This window comes from Marmota marmota, unplaced genomic scaffold (genome assembly GCF_001458135.2).
Source record: "Marmota marmota marmota unplaced genomic scaffold, marMar, whole genome shotgun sequence".
NCBI classification, from domain to species: Eukaryota; Metazoa; Chordata; class Mammalia; order Rodentia; family Sciuridae; genus Marmota; species Marmota marmota.
Genome location: NW_026000093.1, coordinates 8,707,126 through 8,727,226, shown reverse-complemented (window position 1 = coordinate 8,727,226; position 20,101 = coordinate 8,707,126). Strand labels below are relative to the sequence as shown.

At 33.6% G+C, this 20,101-nt stretch overlaps 1 protein-coding gene across 7 annotated transcripts; it reads left to right on the top strand.

The window, feature by feature from the left end:
- The first annotated feature begins 229 nt into the window (after positions 1-229).
- Positions 230-18,697, top strand: Plag1 (PLAG1 zinc finger). Of its 7 annotated transcripts, none has more exons than XM_048782921.1 (5): positions 230-1,752; positions 2,984-3,102; positions 9,003-9,101; positions 11,515-11,873; positions 12,400-18,697. In XM_048782921.1, the coding sequence occupies exons 4-5, from the start codon at positions 11,632-11,634 to the stop codon at positions 13,655-13,657; spliced, it is 1,500 nt and encodes a 499-aa protein (XP_048638878.1). In that variant the 5' UTR covers positions 230-1,752; positions 2,984-3,102; positions 9,003-9,101; positions 11,515-11,631; the 3' UTR covers positions 13,658-18,697. The 7 variants fall into 7 exon arrangements, with proteins under 7 accessions (XP_048638878.1, XP_048638879.1, XP_015341292.1 ...); XM_048782922.1 differs by lacking the exon at positions 11,515-11,873 and adding an exon at positions 10,596-10,667; XM_015485806.2 differs by lacking the exon at positions 2,984-3,102.
- Positions 18,698-20,101: the final 1,404 nt, after the last annotated feature.

Sequence of the window (20,101 nt, the reverse complement as noted above, 5' to 3'; positions counted from 1 at the left end):
TGTTTTTTGGGGATTGGCTAACTTCACTTAGCATAATCTTCTCTAATGCCATCCATTTCCCTGCAAATGCCATAATCTTATTCATTTTTAGTGCTGAGTAATATTCCATTGTGTATAAATGCCACATTTTTTTTATCCATTCATCCACTGAAGGACATCTAGGTTGATCCAAAGTTTAGCTATTGTGAATTGAGCTGCTATAAACACTGATGTGGCTGTGTCCCTCTAGTATGCTGTTTCTAGGTCCTTTGGGTATAGTCCAAGAAGAGGAATAAATGGGTCAAATGGTGGTTCCATTCCCAGTTTCCCAAGGAATCTCCATACTGCTTTCCAAATTGGCGGAAGCATCTTCTTAATTGTACGTTCTTCAATGCAAAAATCATCCAAAACCCATAGAATTCTTTTCTTTTTCTAACTTTCTATGGTACTTGATCAGGCCATATAATATTGTTTTTAACTGTTGATATACCACACTAGTCATCACCAATACCATTTGTTTTAACAGATGTATTTCTTAACTTGACCAAAAATGCATACTTTGCAGCCACAGCTAGATTTCCCACTCCTAGAGAAATGGAATTGTGTCTGTCAGTAGCCATAGTGATAAGATCTGTAATGTAAGTGCTAGGTGTTGGTAATACTTATTACATCAGTGTCCCATATTAATCTTTTTTAAACAATTTTTTATTTGTTGATAGACCTTTATTTTTATTTTATTTATATGGAGTGCTGAGATTCAAACCCAGTGCCTCACACATGCCAGGCAAGTGTCCTACCACTGAGTCACAGCCCCAGCACCCCCTTATTAATTTTAGTAGTGGTACTGTGTATAATTGAGCATCAGCTCTAGCTTAGGGACATGACGCAGTTCTGCAGAGAACATCTGGCATCCTTTTCTGCCTTGGTTTTCTGCCTTTTCTGCTCCTAAAGGTTAATCTTCATAATATGCACCAATAGAAGGACATAGAAGGTAACCCAAAACACAGGTTACTTGAGAAAACATTTTTTTTCTTTGTATTATTGTAGATGGACTTGCCCTTGGGAATTCACTTGGAAATGTAATATTCACATCATAAAGACAAACTCAGGATCTTAGAAATTTTCCCCAGTTCTTTATTTTGCTTCTACTTTTGGATACTCAGTTGTTTGTATCTTTCTGTGTGAACAGAGAAATCAAGGAAAGCACTGGTGGAGCAGGATTTTTCCGTGGCCCTTGCTCAGATAGACACCACAGATTTTTCCAAAAATTGTTCTGAAAACTCTCCCAGAGAAGATACTGGATATATTTAGAATAAAAAGAAAATAAGCAACTGACTTGAGAAATGATAGTTAACTTGGAATAATATTGCACTGAATAAAAATATGAGTAATGTAAAATAATTGTGATTTCGAGGATATAGATATAAATATATAGAGAGATAGTAATTGACTGCTTTTCATTTTTCAATGTACTATAAATGTTTTGCTTGTTTCACATTTATTTCTAACAGAATTTAAGAAAGGTTTTTGTTTTGTTTTTGTGGGGGGTTTTTTGTTATAAAGGACAAAGAATAAGTGATAATGTATACAAACAAGTTTGTTCATATGCCATTAACCAGATTGGGCCTGACTTTTGGAATTTCAAACTAATTCTTCTTTTCTTTTTAGGTTGCCTCTTGGTGCTGCCTTGGCGGTATTTGGCACCCAGAATGCTTCATTCTGTGACGGTCTATTAGTAAGATTGCCTTGCTAGAATTTGGAGCAGGGCCTCAGGTAGGTGGCTTTTATCATTATATGGCATGACTTTCAAAGTGATCAGTTATTTCAGTTTCTAAATAATGTAAGATATAATATTAAAAACTTTGAAAAGCATGCCACATAATAAGCATGCCACTTACAATTTTAGGATCCACCAGTGTATATTGTGATCAGCACAACTTCAGTAGTAGTTGCAGTCTAATGGAAGGCAATGAGCAGTCTTCTTCACTCTGCACAAAATATGTAGCTGCTGTAAAAGCTTGTTTGTTCATCTTCCCCAGAAAGTCCCCAGATGAACTCTTAATTGAGTCTTCCTTCTCTGAATCTTGCTTAGAGTGGCAGAGTATCCTGTACTGTCACTAGATGTCTGTCTGCTGGGGAGGATATGATTAACTGTTGTCTAGTGGAGAAGGGGATTAGATCTGCTTCCTGCAATGGGGCAGATGCTTGAGTAAGGCTAGGGTTTTGGGGAAGAGGACACACATGAGCATCTAGATTTCCCAACCTGTAAAAGATGTGGCTCAATAGCACAGAATGAAAGTGTAGAAATATTTGGGAATCCAGGTATACGTGGATTTGGCACCAGGTAAGTCTGTCAGCAGTACCTCAAACACAGGGTGGGGGTTTAGAGGCCAGGACCCCCAGGATGGAGAGACTAGGGAAAAACAAAAGTGGTGTGCCAACTACCGGGGAATGAGCGCAAACTCTTAAACTCTCCACTGATGGCAAACAGGGACCCCACCATGGGGAGGAAAGGAAGACTTGGGCTGAGAGCCAGGCAGGCCCTCACAGTACATATAAACAGAGATTCACAATCAAATTAAATGTGCATAAATTAATTTGGCTAAAATTTTCTAATAAGCACAACATTCTATGGAGATTAAGCATTAAAATCAAGTTAGCATAAATTTTTAGCCATCAATTTACTGTAAATATTTTAAATAAAAAGTTAATGTTTTTTAGTGTTATGAATTACAGATTTTCTTTACTTTTTGTACTTCATTATAGCTAATAAACTTTTTCATGAAGCTATTTTTTAGTAGTTAGAAAAAGGAGAAAAAAGTTACTTTTACAGAGATTAAACTCCATTTTTGCGGGTTTTCTGTTTAGATTCCTCTGTATCTAATCAGTCAAAATTTATCTCTGATATTTTTAATATTACCCTTTCGTACATTTTAATTCCACAAGAAGAACATCCTCTCTAAAGATTTACAATTTTACTTTTGTTCCTTTTTCCCTCCCATAGAACTTCATTATCTATTTTCAAACAGTAAATCATGGTCAATCATGCTTAAGGAATTATTGGAACAGAATATTTGAAGGCAGAAATGTTCTGAAAATGCAAGTCCACTAAGTGCTGGCCAGGTTTGTCTCCTTGCGCATTTAGCCTCTGAGTAGCATGTGCCTGAGTCCCCCTAGCTTTCAAGGCCTGCTGAAGCAGAGAATGCTTGTCACCAACACAGAAGCAGTACAGACTGCCAGGTGGTTCTCTTGTGCCACTAAGTTCTTACCCCTTTTCCAGAGCACACTAACCATTTAATTCTATTGGGTTTGTCTTCTGAGCTTGCTTTATAACTTATTTGAGATTTCAGGAGCCCTGAAACACATTTTGTCTGCTTGCTTTGATTCCTGAACTTCCCTGAAATGGACTATAATTCTGTTCAACAAATATTTATCAAATGTCTTTTACATGCCGGGGCATTGGATAGGTGCTGGGGTTACAAAGATGAATAGTACCCTTTTTGTAGATGAGTTTATGGTCATCAGAGGAGAGACAGGTCATTTCAAAAGAGCCTTCCAATCCATACTGGGATTAAAAAATTCTGAAAGGGAAGATTTTCAAGTTCATTCTCATACAAGTGGAATTGATCAAGGTATATAAATATCAAATCTCTCTTTAATTGTGCATGCCAGGGGAAGCCCCAGGGTCCTCTGGAGTCTGAGGGAAGTAGTGGCCATCCATCCTTAACTTGACAGTTTTGCCTGTTTACCTTCAGCTATGTGGAAGTAAATAAAAGTGGTTGTTTCCAAAAGTGATTTTACCCTGGACAGCCACATGGTGCAATTTAGGAGAGGTTCATGGCAAGTACAGAGTCTTACCTGGGTATGGATTCTGTTTTCATTACATTTTTAGTGCTGCTTGAACATGAGCATATAACATCGACAACATACATATCTCCTTAAGTAGCCCATATTTAAAATGTGCATTGTTTTGAGATGGCTTAAAACTAATTTCTCCGCATGAGCTTTTGTAAATAAGTAATACTTTCTTTCCTTAGCACTTTTCTTACATTGCATCTGATTTCTACTTTTCATTTGAATTTGTAGACAGATTCAGTGTGTGTGCTTGAGAGTTGAAACATTAAATCTGCATTATCCTGTATGTATGATTTTAACAGCATTAGGCAATTAACCATATAAGAATGGTTTTTTAGGGTACTTCAATGTGAACATTTTTATAATTGGTGTCAAATATTTTTGTTGTACCTCCAGAAACTTTAGGGAAGTTAGTGGTAATAAGTGTATCACAACTTACAGTACACAACCTTTGGGCTGCCTATATCATAGAAATAGTTGAATTATGAATATTCTGGAAATGTTTTATATAAATTTTATTACAAGCTCAGAAAATTCTTTAAAGTATTGATTAAACAATTTTTATTATAATTTCACTTCTTTGCTCTTAGGCATCATTGCTTCCCTTTTGCACACTTCCTTCCATTTGCAAATACTAACTGATTTCCCTATGAGAAGAAAATGAAAATACCCCAATTTGCCCTCTGTTTTTAATTTTTTTATTTTGATAAGAACATAGAATCATAGGGACCACACACACAATAGTTAAAATGAAATGCTAGCTTCTGACTTATAGATCAGAGAGAGCTTTTAAGAAAGAAGAAAACCTTTTTAATTCAACATGGCATTTTCATTCCATAAAATTTTTTAAAAAGGAAGAAATATATTTCTGAATTGGAACATAATATTTGTTTCATTATTAAACCTTCATCAAGTTGTCTATTCATTCTGTGGGTATCCAGAGAACACATGGCCTTAACAGAAACTCCTGTTTGGTAAATAAAAGAAGTTATATTGGGATTTCTTGGAACTTGGGAATGTCAGCTTTGAAATTCATTGATAATTTTCTATTAGTTCTTAAAAACAAATAGATTGGCAATTTTCCTCCACTTTTTAGTTGTTATTACATTTATATTAAATGTAAGATATTTCTAATATCTTACTGATATCAGTAAGGTTAATTTCTTTTGTAAATTCCAAAGATTGTCTAGAATTACATTTTAATGAGTTGCTCACAATAAGTTGAAAAATATCAAATATACTAATTTGTAAAAGATCTCTTTATTTTTTATTTATTTTAGCTAACTATGATATCTAATATAGAAAAATAAATACTGTAGTTTTCCATATTCTGGTTATAAAATGAGGTCTTTGAGAACCTACTGTAACTCAGGTGAGTTAGATGCACATCTTTGCTGTGTTTCCTGCTTCACAGGTATTCTGGCTCTTTTCTATTCTCTGTAGGGATCTGCAGCCCCATCCAAGTGTCACATCATCTTCCCTGCTCTATTCCAGGCACCAATACAGCCACCAAGTTTTTATTAGGAAATTTGTACTAGGAATGGGGGCTCAATTAATGTTATCTACTCATCTAGTTGATTCCTTAGTAATAAAATCATCCAGAGCATGCTTGTTTTCTGAAGCAAAATAAGTATTTCAAACAGCTTTTTGTTATTATAATTGCTATTATTTTAATCTAAGACTTTTTAAATAATTGCTAAGTTTTGACAAAATACCTTTCTGTTGGTTTATTTGTTTGGTTAGACCAAAGCATATCCATGCTACCCAACTTTGACTTGAAAACACATGTTCTACCTTATGTCTTCTGTGGCAGTTGAGCAAATCTAAAGGTCATTGTTTTTGCTGGTTTTAATTTTTCTCATTCATTCAACAGTTATTTTACTGCATTTTTGTGGAAAACAACAGTGAATAAAACTGACATAGCCCTGTCCCATGCTGCCTGTGGTCAATTGTGCATTCTCTTCTGGGCTTTTCTAATAGTATAATTTTTTTATTCTTCAGTAATAAGTGATTTTACAAACCTATGGAAATTGAATGCTACAAATTATTGTACAGGATCATTGAGGTTGTTTTTTTTAAAAAAAGAAAGTTCTAAGTATGCTTTTGTCCTTCAAAATTGACTGTCTTCAATTGTCTTACTAACAGTTTCTTTCATATTGTTTCAAAACTCTATTAGTGTTTCACACATGTAAATTAAAATATTATAAACTGGTAAGTTTCCTTTTGTAATCTACCTGATTTATTCTATGAAAAACATGCTTCAAACAAATGTTGACATATTTTGCATTGTTTACTAATGATATTTGATGGTTAGCATAAGGTAGAATAAAACTTAGACAGTTGATAGCATTTGTCCCCACTTGACATTTAAATGTGAAAGAATTATTGATGCTGGTAAGTATTATAAAAATTCACAACTATTAATAAAGTAACTATGAGAACTATGAACTTTTTTAAAATACAGAAACAGTTTAAAAATAGTCCTGTTCTTTGTCACAGAATTGGTTTTAATAGGCCATCTGATGTGTGATTTATTTATTTTTTGCTTATTTTTTTGAGTCACTACTTTAGAATAATATAAAAGCCTAGAAGATAAACCTCTGTATGTATGCACAGTCATACAGTATTCCCTCTAACTACTATTTCTGTGCATTCAGTCATTCTGAGGGGGAAAAAATGCCCATTGTGGTTATCAACAAAAACTAGAAATGCTGTTGAGTCTTAGAGCAATTTAAAATAGGTCTGTGTATTTTCTACTTCTTTCACAAATCTTCACACCAAGGTAAAGAAGAATGTTTATGACTTGAAAAGCATCTTTGATGCATAACCAATATTTGATGTGTTTTCAAAAAAAGTAGAAAAGAAAAACACAAATAAATATATTTCAAACTTTTGAAAACAGTAATCCCAATACTCTTAAAAGTTTTTCGTGTTCCTATAAGAGAGAACACATCGATAATTTTAGTTAACATTTTAGTTAGGATTACATAAATATACAAGGTAAATAATAATTAATTCTAATCAGTTCTTGATTTTCTTTGGAGAAATAATTAGCAGTTGTTCGAAATTATTTGGCAGTTCAAGAATTTTAAATAGATTGAACATAGGGAAATTAACCATAACTGGAATAACTAAATTAAAATGATAGCTTTATTATTATTTTGTTTCAAAATAAGATACATGAGTTTTTATTGAAATGCTTAGACATTAAGATTTTTAATAAAACACAGTTGAAGAGTATACATAAATAAAAAATTTATATGGATTCAGGATGCAATAAAATTTATATTTTTCGGGAAAAGAAGAAAAAATGTATGAATTTATTGTTTACTAATAAACTTTGGTTTTAGATTTTTTTTCTCTCTAGATCATTTTCCACTCAGTTATACCAGCTATTTTAATAGTTAAATTTACTTTCTAAAATCTTTTACACTTTTTAAATGTTATGTTTGTTTCCTTTTGGAGATATTTAGCAGCTCTGAGAAAATTGGTGTTACCCTCTCTCTTGATCTTTTTAAATATGGGGACAAGATTTATCTACTTGTAAATTGTTTTGCTAACCTACCCTCGTTATAGAATGCAGTAAAATATATATGAAATAGAAGTTTGAGGATATAAGCACTTTCTTAACCACTCATTATGCCATCAAATTGTTCAACTCCTATGGGTCTTTCTTAAAATGGCAGTGGTGATGAATAAATGCATCCACCTCTTGGACTCACTGAATTCCAGGGAGGTAATAGAGGTGAAAACACACTATACTTGTAAGGTATTTATATTATTAAAATAACATAATATACAAAATGGTCTTTCATTTCTTACTTACCCCACCCAAAACTTACTATGTTCCCTGGGCAAGTAAGTATTTACAAAGTTAATTTTATCATTTTGCAGTTTTGATGTGCATAATTCAGTTCTTCCATTTATGCATGTCCTGTGCTTTACAAAAGAATGGAGCTTTTGCTTTAACTTTTAAAGTATCTTTATTGGTCTAAATTTTTATTTTTCTTGTCTTTTATACTGTGAAAATAATGCTGCTTTCATATATTCCCTTAGTATTTTTGTAATGATGCTTGAATGTCCTCTATTAATATTTTTAATATATCATCGAATCATAAAGTATGTAAAAATTACATTTCAAGAAAAATTATTAGGTTGTTGTTTAGAACTTTAAAGTTATTTTTACTTAATCTTTGGCTATTGTATTTTAACTACTTGATTTATATTTCAAGTTCTTGTAAATAATGATTTCTAAATGTTTATCTTTAAAATATGCAGAGTTTACTAATCTCTGTATGCCTTGTTCTCTCTATAATAGATAATACTAGGTATTTCTGCCTTTTGACCATTATTATTTTCATATATACTTGTACAATCAAGAATTAACACTTTTTTTTCCTAAGCATGCTCTCAGTCTACTGAAGATCATGCTACTGATGGGAATTTGTATGCTATTTTAAGATTTTTCAACAATAATCTTGTAAAGCAAATGATGCTTCTTCCTAATCCTCCTCCTCCTGTATCAAATCTGTATTTAATTTTCCTTGCATGTTTTTGAAATCTAACAGTGCAGAATTTTTGCTACATGTTAGCAATCCTTATAGTATTCTTAAAAATAAATTGACAGGTATTAAAAGTAACAAGTGTGGCTCTGAGAAGCCCCATTTGCACAAGCGTACACAGTGTGAACAGGAGTGCTTTGGAGTGCTTTCACCAGAAGGCCGTGGTTCTTTGGTGTGGTTCCAGATGTGCTTTCTAAGAAGGACCTGAGTGTGTCTCTTCCATAATATTAAACTTAATGAAATTTTGATTAGTTTACTTTACAAACAGTAACTCTAATCCCCATTTCTCTATGTAGACAAGTTAGTTTTATTTTTTTAATTTTTAAATTGAATTTGGGAAACAAGTAGGGAGTCATTCAGCATCACAAATTACATTTATCTAGATAATACTATTTTAATTTTTATTTCTGCATTTATTTGTTCATGTAAATGTGCTTAGAACTAATAAAAATATGCAATTGGTGACAATGCATGACTCATCAGCAGAGTATGGAATGTAAGCATGTGCCATGAAATTGCAATTCTTTCATCCTTTATTTTCTGTCGTTTACATACTAGTTCCATTTAGAGTGTAGTCCATTCTTTTTTTTTTTTCTCTCCCCATAGATTAGCCAAAATGGGAAGAATTGGATTCCACTCTCTTCCACGAAGAGTTAATGGGACTGGCTAAGATCAAAATCTGAGGCTTTTTCCATCTGTAATCAGGTATGCATTGAACAAAAATCACTATAATACTGTGCATGCACCTTTAAAATAATTGGCTAATATGCATTATTGTGAATATGGTCTTTTATTAGATGCTGAGCTCACAACATTATATTTATTCTGTAGTTTTAATGCACCTATGATAACTAATTTGAGTTCTGTAATATATTAAGATTAAAAGCTATTATCAGCCATGAAAAAATTTCAGCTGGTCTTAGAAAAGTGTAATATTTGATATTAGTGCCTGTCTTCATTGCTCAGTATGTACATCAAAGATTACCATTCATTTGTTGTTCCATATTGAGTATCACCAATTTAATATAATCAATTTGTTTATATACTATTTCATAGTACACTTTTCATACTTCTTTCCCAATAACATAGAAGATATTTTTCCCAACTGAAATTCTCTTCATTAGAGTTGGATTCTATAACACAATTACAGTTATGACCAATTTCTGATGTATTTTCAGATACCAGTTAGAAACTCCATTTTATTTTGATTCTGCAATTGGAAAATGATCAAATTGTTCTAATAAGATTCATAAAAGTATTGTGTTAGGGAATCAAAGAATGAAAATTATTTTTTTCTTCTTGCCATGACAGAACTTTTTATTAGAGTTTATAGTACCATTATTGATTACAGCAAAATAGCTGTGTAGGTCTAATTTCAGAGAGAGGCAGAGAAGCTGTCTTCTGAATGACGATATAACAGGAAATGAACAACCCCTTGAAGATTCAGAAAATCCCAAAACAGAGGGAACATATTATGTTAGCATTGGTAGTGTCAGTTGCATTATGTTAGTGTCACTTTTAAACTGCAAGAAGAACTTTCAGACAATTTGAACAGCATGAAGTTTACCTAATCAAAAAGAAAGGACACTTGATTAGCTTACCATACATATGCTTTATCACTTTAATCAAATTAGTGGATCATTACTGTATTTTGTCTGCTTAGGGATAGCCTCTGTTAAATACAAAAAGACCTATTGGAACATACACTTAGGTTTACCATAATGTACTTATTTTAGAGCTTCTGCAAAAGTATTACTGGAATCTGAAAGTGAGGATAATAGACCTAGTTTGTGAAGGCAAGAGTCAGTCTAATACCAAAATACAAGTAATACAAGGAAGGTGGTTTCCATTTTTTTAATATATAATAGGATGAAAATCCAATTAGTTCGTAGTTGGTAATCATCATTTAGCTACCTTTGAGTTTTCAATTTAAAGATCAGGTCTTTTTAAAAGAGGTTGCAGGTATTATCATTTATGTGGCCTCTTAAAAATACCTCACTACACTACTTTAAAGAAACATTGAGGAATTATTTAATTTATACATTAGTTGGATCTTTGGAGGCTCAGTTTTTTTAATCTGAGTAATAGTTGATAATATTTGCTTGTCTATGTAGGTTTCAATTCAGTTTTAATTTTTTTGTTTAAATTTTAAAAGTCATACTCTGCTATACAATATATACTTTTGATTCTTTCTCACAGCATCAATAATGAATTGAAACTCTGACATCTGACATACATTTTTGCCAACCCAAGTGATGTACTCATGCACAGGTATTGTGTGCTATTTATTGGAAGTCCCAGCAGGTGTGGTACACTTAGGTTAGGGGTGTGTCAAAGGCTGACCCCCTTAGCTTTTGGGGATGCCTAATGTAACTCCAGCTGATCTACTAAGCTCACTGTGTCCAGTGAACTTAATCATTCTCTAATGTAAAAAATATTGAAGGGCATTAAGCATCTCCCTCCCACTATAATGACAAGGAACTATGTTCTTCACCTAATAACACATTGAAAGGTTTTATCATTTCAAGAATGTGTATTTGTTAAGAAAATAAATCATTTCTATTATTGACTTGGGATCCCTTAGAGTACAATGACACTGGTTTAAAGAGTACATTTTCACTTTGGGTGGTGCATTCTACCGTTCCAGGCCTTTAATGTCTGGGCTTTAAGTATTTCCACAGACTCAATGGTTTTCAGTTGCCTGTTTGTACCTATAATACAGGTGTGACTAGAGCTGACAGGCATAAATTAAAATGACTTTTCCACATTTTTATATTTTTAGTCAAATTTATGTTTTCTAACCCCTTGTGAAAATTGAAGCTAAATAATGCCACTTTTAGAATCATGTTTTGTTGCTTCCTGAGAGTTCCTGAAATCACTACTGCTATGCCTAAGTACATCATTTGTCAGGTGGAATGTCAGGGTATGTATGAACTGTTCATTCTGAGCAATGCATTTATATGTGTTTTGACAATATAAAGAAACCTACAGATATTACATTGGACCAGCTGAATCCATTTTATGGTTTCTTTTTTAATTCAAAAGCATCACATAGCAAATAAAATTTTTTAAAATTGAGTTTAGTTACAAACTAGTTGTTTCTTATTTTTTTTTCCAGTCCCTTTTTGCTTTCTTTTACGACCACATGAAACTTGAGAAGCCACCTAAAGCTATATCATTTAGTGGAGTTGGGCAGTTCCCAAGTGTCCAACAAGAAGGCCTGGTTTAGGCTGCGATGGCCACTGTCATTCCTGGTGATTTGTCAGAAGTAAGAGATACCCAGAAAGTCCCTTCAGGGAAACGTAAGCGTGGTGAAACCAAACCAAGAAAAAACTTTCCTTGCCAACTGTGTGACAAGGCCTTTAACAGTGTTGAGAAATTAAAGGTTCACTCCTACTCTCACACAGGAGAGAGGCCCTACAAGTGCATACAACAAGACTGCACCAAGGCCTTTGTCTCTAAGTACAAATTACAAAGGTATTAAACTCTATTTGTCTTTCAGATTATATTTTCTCTTATGTTGGCCATTTGAAGCCATTGTAAACGTATGTATTTGTATACACATTTTTCAGCTAATTTGCAGAAAGGAAATGTTAAGTAGATTAGACAATGGCTAGTTTTTACTATTCTAAATCACATACTTTTGTGTTAGTGTCTTTGGATTTTTTTAAATAAAATGCTTAATGAGAGTAGAATTTCTGTTTGTAGAAAAAAATTACGAGAAGAAAAGGGTATGGACATTTACGTGAGTATATTCAGTCTTGCTCATTTGCTTCTGTAATGATAGCTAAAAACCAGCAAAAACTAAAGTGGCAACTTAAATGGCTCAAGTTTTGCAGTGTTTAGGTATATTAACTATCCTTTTGGTACATAGTAAGTTGAGCAGATTCCATTATTAAGGGAAGTTCTGTGTTAGCATAGTAGTTTTAGCTGCCCATTTGAAAAGTGAATACATGCCATTTTCATTGTACCAGTTACTTACAAAATATATCTGTGTTTAAAGGCACATGGCTACTCACTCTCCTGAGAAAACCCACAAGTGTAATTATTGTGAGAAAATGTTTCACCGGAAAGATCATCTGAAGAATCACCTCCATACACATGACCCCAACAAAGAGACGTTTAAGTGTGAAGAGTGTGGCAAGAATTACAATACCAAGCTTGGGTTTAAACGACACTTGGCCTTGCATGCAGCAACCAGCGGCGACCTCACCTGCAAGGTATGTTTGCAGACTTTCGAAAGCACAGGAGTGCTTCTGGAGCACCTTAAGTCTCATGCAGGCAAGTCATCTGGGGGGGTGAAAGAGAAAAAGCACCAGTGCGAGCATTGTGATCGCCGGTTCTACACCCGAAAGGATGTCCGGAGACACATGGTGGTGCACACTGGAAGAAAGGACTTCCTCTGTCAGTACTGTGCACAGAGATTTGGACGAAAGGATCACCTGACTCGACATATGAAGAAGAGCCACAATCAAGAGCTTCTAAAGGTCAAAACTGAACCAGTGGACTTCCTGGATCCATTTACCTGCAATGTGTCTGTGCCTATAAAAGATGAGCTCCTTCCGGTGATGTCCTTACCTTCCAGTGAACTGTTATCAAAGCCATTCACAAACACTTTGCAGTTAAACCTCTATAACACTCCATTTCAGTCCATGCAGAGCTCAGGATCTGCCCATCAAATGATCACAACTTTACCTTTAGGAATGACATGCCCAATAGATATGGATGCTGTTCATCCCTCTCACCACCTGTCTTTCAAATATCCATTCAGTTCTACCTCATATGCAATTTCTATTCCTGAAAAAGAACAGCCATTAAAGGGGGAAATTGAGAGTTATCTGATGGAGTTACAAGGTGGCATGCCCTCTTCATCCCAGGATTCTCAAGCATCATCATCTAAGCTAGGGTTGGATCCTCAGAATGGGTCCCTAGATGATGGTGCAGGGGACCTCTCCTTATCAAAAAGTTCAATCTCTATCAGTGACCCCCTCAACACACCAGCATTGGATTTTTCTCAGTTGTTTAATTTCATACCTTTAAATGGTCCTCCCTATAATCCTATCTCAGTGGGGAGCCTCGGAATGAGCTATTCCCAAGATGAAGCACATTCTTCAGTTTCCCAGCTACCCCCACAGACACAGGATCTTCAGGATCCTGCAAACACTATAGGTCTTGGGTCTCTGCACTCACTGTCAGCAGCTTTCACAAGTAGCTTAAGCACAAGCACCACCCTGCCACGTTTCCATCAGGCTTTTCAGTAAGATTCTGGGACATGAATTCATTACAGAAATGTATGTGTAGCCCTGCCTTAGGTGATCTTTTTTATTTTAGTGCCTACTTTAAGACAGAATAGAAATTTCTGCTTTTGTATAATACCAGTTTTCATTAAGCCAGTATAAAATAGAAACTAGCTTTTTAAATGAGCTTTGGAACCATTTGTGTTCAGTTATGTTTACCTGGGTATTTTGTCCTGATTCACTGCCAATTGTCATAGTCTTAAAGAGTTTTATTTCATATAGGAAAGCCATTATTATTAATAAAGTTTTACAAGTCCCATGTTCAGATTACTTTTAGATCTTAGATTGTTGTTTTTATCCATTAACAATGGCTCTTTTTGACATTTGGCTCATTATTAAAAAAAAAATTGAAATAGAATGTAAATTTTATAAAATGTATGTGAATAACTTGAGAGTTTTAAAATTTTTACTAGCCATGAAATGGATTCGTAATCAAGTGTTTTACATGACTTAAGAATCCAGTTTGGGGAGATAACAGATGTTTCCTAGACATACTATAATTTCAGATCAGTATATTTTGAAAACTTGTTATTATCTGGCTAAAATATTTGCTAATAATTTATGAGCATATAAAGAAGATAAAACCAAAACACAAAGCACCAGTATTTAAAGCAAAAAGACTCCTAGTAAGGTAACACAGCATTCTGTGTTACATAAGAGCCAGCCCTTAATTAGTGGCCATGGTTCAGCCTTCTTAACTATCTTTCCATTTAATAATATTAATAGTGTATGGCATGGGAGCCTTCAAGGGTCAGCATATAGATAATTCTCTTTAATCTATACCACCCTTCACAACCAGAGGGTGGCTCAGGTGCACCAACAGTTTTATTTGGATTGTTGGTCCACAGTTAGTCCAGAATCTAGAGCCATTGGGAACTATAGACAGTAGGTGTGTTAATCCCAGAGTAGACTCAGCCTGTAAGGTGTGATAGACTTATAAGCAGGAAGGAAGGTATAAAGTACACAGTTGAACTTGGGAACTTACCTAGGGATTCTGTCTGCTGTTGCCAGGGTTGAAAACTGGACTCTTTAAAACAGTAAAGTAAAAACATTACCACTTACATCCCTTCTTGCTGAATTTGATACATCTTTCTTTCTCTAAGAGCCAAAGCAGAAAACAAAAATAACAGTTTTGCCCCATGGTATCTTTACTATTCATTAGAAATCCATCTTTTCCTGCTATTTCGGGATGGAGAATTTAAAGTTAAATGTATTAGAAAACTATTTAAGGAATTACCATAAAATTTTGAGTAACTAAAAATATATACAGTAAAGCCCCACTTTAACATACCTCTGGGAAATGGGAGAAATATTGCAAATAAGTTGAATTTGTAGGGAAATGAAGTAAAGTAAAACTAGCACTGTCTTAGTGAATGTCAAAACAAGAATATTGTTTTCACTGAATAAAATAGTTATGGGTTTTTTTCACATTAGATAATTATCATAATCTTTTCAATGGTATAATCATTATATTTTTTCAAAGGGTCATTTGGGACATCAACCTAAGAAACATATCTATTAAGCACTTCTTAACACCTTATTGTGGGACCCCGTCTGTGGGGGCAGGGGAAAGGGGGAAGGTTTATAGAAGAGTATATATCTCTTTAAAAAAGAAAAGAAAGATATTTTTGAGCACTCATTAGCCCTGTATGGGAGCTTGTTTCCCTTTTGTAGGGCCAATTATCACTGCAAATTGCAATGTTTACCAAGAATTTTTTAAAATGAGTGCAGATTACTGAATATAATACATTATTTAAAATATTTGGGAGTAGTATAATTTGTGGAGAACTGTAAATTGTAATAATGTAAATGGGGGTTTCACATATTTTATATATATATATATATATATATATATATATACACACACACGTATATCGCACTTCATAGAATCAAAGTTGCTCTCTGAAGGAGCTTTGGCTCTTCATATTTTATCATTGCTCCTATTTTATTTTTAATCCTAGGAGCAGTAGTTTTTATACTTATGTATTTAAATTTTATTATGAAAAATTACATTTTATTAAAAAAGTGTGTTCCAAAGGCATTAAAATTATATATGTTAATAAGGAAATACATTTTTAAAATTTTCAAACTGCTCCTAAGCTTTTGGTTAGGAGAATATTTGCTCTGAAAGTAGGCTTTCGCTCTGCTTCATTACTGCTTCCTTTAGTTTCTATGAAACAGATTGCTTACCTAAATCTTTAGTTGAATGATTAGTGTTCAATATTGCTTTTAATCACCATAAAAAAGGAAAAAAGAAATTTGGTGACAGAGCACAAATAAGTAGAAAACCAATTTTTAAATAGAGATCGCAAATAGCAAGTGTGGAAGCACTACTTTATTCTGAAATTTGCTTAAAAATAAATCAAATTAATGAACTGAGACGATGGCCTTCATGGGCTGTATTTCACTACTAATTAAAAAAAAAAGGGAGTACCAGGATTTATGAAATAAAGCATTTTAGAAATGGAGAATGGCGCCATATATGTATATATATATATTTTTAAACCTATACTTGCCCTGCATGGATTCAAAGACATGGAGGCACATCTTCCAGGGCACTAGTGTTAAAATTATGGAGTCTTAATTTTCATATATGCACCTATTTGCCTGTTATTGCCCCAGACTTGAAATAACACTTCAAAGTAAGAGGGAATTCAGCTAATTCATTTTTTAAATTGACTGCAGTGGTCACTAAACTGTTTTTGATAGAATTTCTATGAAAGATGAGGCAGACTTGGTTATATTAATTGCACAATGTTCTAATAAGGATGTAACACAGAATTGGCTCTTTTTCTAGATTAAAAAAAAAAATTGTCATTTGTTTTTATTTGAAGTAGATTAAGGATGATTATTGCCAATGCTGTTTTCATTCTCCAGTGGCCAGAATCATCATCCTTGAAATTTCTGGTAGTGCCTTAGCTTGGTTAAAAAGGGGGTGGGATTAACATTAAATAAAAATATTTTAGTGTAGAATTTGGAGCTCAGACAAGATATTGAACCTCATTCAGTTTGACTTCCACATGTGTGTACAAACTAGGTCACAAACACAGAAGTGTAAATGTGGAAGGATCTTGGCACTGTAAGCAATATTACCCATTGATGTATCCAAATATCATCTTTATATTGCTATTGGTCACTGTTAAAACTTTCATTTTAAGATCCTATTATCAAGTTCAGTTTTTAAAAACTTTGTCCTGGCTGGTCATATATCACTCTTTGTGCATCCTTTTAATTTTATCTAGTGTTTCTTTCAAGCTGTGTATTTTTGCCTCTTTGTTGCTTGTGCTTTATTTTTCTTAGTCATTTGTGGAATATAGTGATACATTGTGTTAATTTGGACAGTAGCGGTTTTTAAAAACCATATACTGACTGAAACATGAGCCAGAGCTGATTGCTTTATTAAGCTAATAATGAATGTTATAGAGTACATACTTTCAGGATCGTTCATCTAGTGAGCAATACACATACTATATAGGCCAATATTTTTTTTAAAAAAAAATAGAGCTTGGTCAACCTCTATACTACACATATTACAAGATATAGCACTTTCAAAATGAATCTAAACCTTTACAGAAACTTTCTTATAGGTTATGCCTTTTATTTTAAGACTTATTATAATTTGTTTCAAGTGCCATTAGATGATATATATGTAGGCCTTTGATATATAATGCTTTGTGTACAAAATATGGTAGATGGTATTTTAAACAGGTACATTTTTACAGTGTTTTCTTATCAATTTGCTATATTGCACAGAATCAGTGTGTGTCTTTTCATAAGGTTTTACAATGGTTTATTTTTTTACAAGGTTTACGTGTCTCAAAGCACACTGTCTTCCCAGTACGTAAGTTAAATACCAGTTCACCCAAGTTGCTTCTAGCCTACTGAGATCCATGTGACGTTGGAGGAGATCTTTTAAACGTTGAGTATTCCTCATTAGCAATGGCAGACTTGTCTCTGACAAATGAGTGCTTGAGTTGAGTTTGTCTTGTTTTTCTCACTGTGTCAGCAGCCGTGTCTACAACACGGATAGGCTATTCTGATTACATAGATTTATATAAGTTGTGTTGTGTAGATTCGTGCTTAAAACACCACAGAGAACTCCTTGGAGATCATATAAAACAAGATAATTCTACCAGTCTTGGTAACGGCACACTTAAATCACCATTCAGGTACTTCAACAGCATGATCAGTCCTCTGAGGATGGAAGGCAGTGTCTTTTGATAAGTTTTCTAGCTCTAGAAATGACACAGAACTATTGCTAATGTATAAACACTTCATTGTATAAGCTTCAGTGGTACAGGTGAACCAGAATGAATGTCTCCTCAGAAACACTCCTTCAATATTATGTTGGATCATGCTGCTAATGTAACTTGGGATACAAGTCTTCATGGTGCTACAAACTTCTCTGTCTCGTTCAGTTGTATTTTTTTATCCATAGGAAAAGGACTACATTAGGTGTAAAGGTGTACAATATATTTTTATACTGTGACTTAATTTGTCATTAACAAACTTTTACACCACCACAATGTATTCATGTGCACTTGCAAAACGAGATCTTGGACATGCAAATGTTATCAGAACAAACCCAGCTTTTGTCCACAAGGTGACTGTGACTCAGAATGAAAAGTGGGCTTCATATTAGAGTGTGGAGTGAAGAACATGCTGTAAGTTACTAACAGCCCTTTGAATTTAACAAAAACTGGGAATCCATTAGGAAATGGATTGCATCATGCCTGAACATAAGCTGGACTGCTGAAAATGTATTTTTAGCTAATGAAAAAGTGTTTGGACTAGTACTCTAAAAATGTTCTAATGGCAAAGTATTGAGTCAAAATAGAAAAGAAAAAAATCTGCATTCCAGACTGAATTTTGTATATTTTTATTGCATTTAAAATGGCTATTCTGTGATATTGGGAAATCAAGTGGCTTATCATGTATATCATGTACTTAAAATGTATTCACAAACTACTGTTGTATTTGTATAAAATATAGACAAAGATCATATTTGTGTGTGTGTGTGTATATATAAGCTCTGTAAAATAGCGATCACATTATGGAGCTGCAGTGATACTACATTTTAAACATTCACATCCAGAGAAGCAGGCTATTTATTGTCCAGATACCCAGATTTAAAATATTAATTTGCTGCCAATTAAACAATAATAGTACTGCAGCTTCTTGTGGCCTACAGTGTTATGTTTGCTGTAAGAAAAAAATGTAATTTCCATAAAATATATGAATAAAATTAGAGTGCCTTTAGATAATGTAGATATTCCTGAAATTTTCATAGGCGATACACTAATAGAACATTTAGAACATTTTTTTCTTAATTTATAATTATAAGTAGTTTCTCATTTGAAAAGTGTAAGTTTCTAAGTAAATGTAAGATTCTTGGCAGGGGAGGAGTTTTAAAATTTTTCACATCTTTAGAGAAAGCTCAGAAATTTTAAATAAAAAATAGTCAAAACACCAAAACTTTAATCTAGGGGAGTTTAGAATTCAGAAAAAAAAAAAAAAGTAACTTCTTCTTTGTGCTACAATTGGCATTTAGCATTTCTTTAGCACTTAGTGTCAGTACTATAAACCTTTTAGAAATTCCCCTGGGATTGTTTACCTAAAATTTTACTAAAGAAAGCTCTCTTGACAATTCATGTGGACCAAAATGGTTATCACACACCTATCATTTCAGCTCAAACTTGTCAGTTAAATAGCCAGTAATGCAGCTCCCTAGAAATATTAATTTTGAAAATTCAATTAATACCTGTCCAGGAACCAACTATGGAAATAATTTGTCATATATCTCACAGCACCTCTTTGGGTATGATAGAATAAATTCTTCCTTTTCCTGTGGCTCTCTTGTTTTCAAAGAGTAAAGATGATAGACAGTGATTCCAGTGTTAACAGCTCCTCATTTTGCGTAATTTCAGCGAATCTGAAAGGGATACCAGGTCACTTCTTAAAATTAACTTTTATTTTAATCTACTCATGTGAAAATACCGCAAGGACAGTTTATAGAGGAAAATGCTTTTGCTCTCTATAGTACCAAAGAATGGACTACTCTTAAAAAGTATGTTTGGGATTGATTCATTTAAAATATAAACCTCTTTATGGAAAATTAGATGCAATTTACTTAACGCAACATAGACGCAATGGGACTGAGAGACTCCCACTAGTTTTGAATGAAAAGTTCATTCTAATAGTTTACCATTAAAAAGAGGAAGAAGTGCAGTCTGGCCATAGACAGCTGAGTCTTTGCTGTCACTTTTCCTTAATTGAACATTTATTCAACAAGCATTTCTTAAGCAAAAGGGCATCATTTTGTGCTAAGACTTAGGGATATTTCAAAGAGGTCAACTCTATAGAAAGGAGCAGTTTGTTTTCTGACCAAGCATCTGAATGAAGATGGCA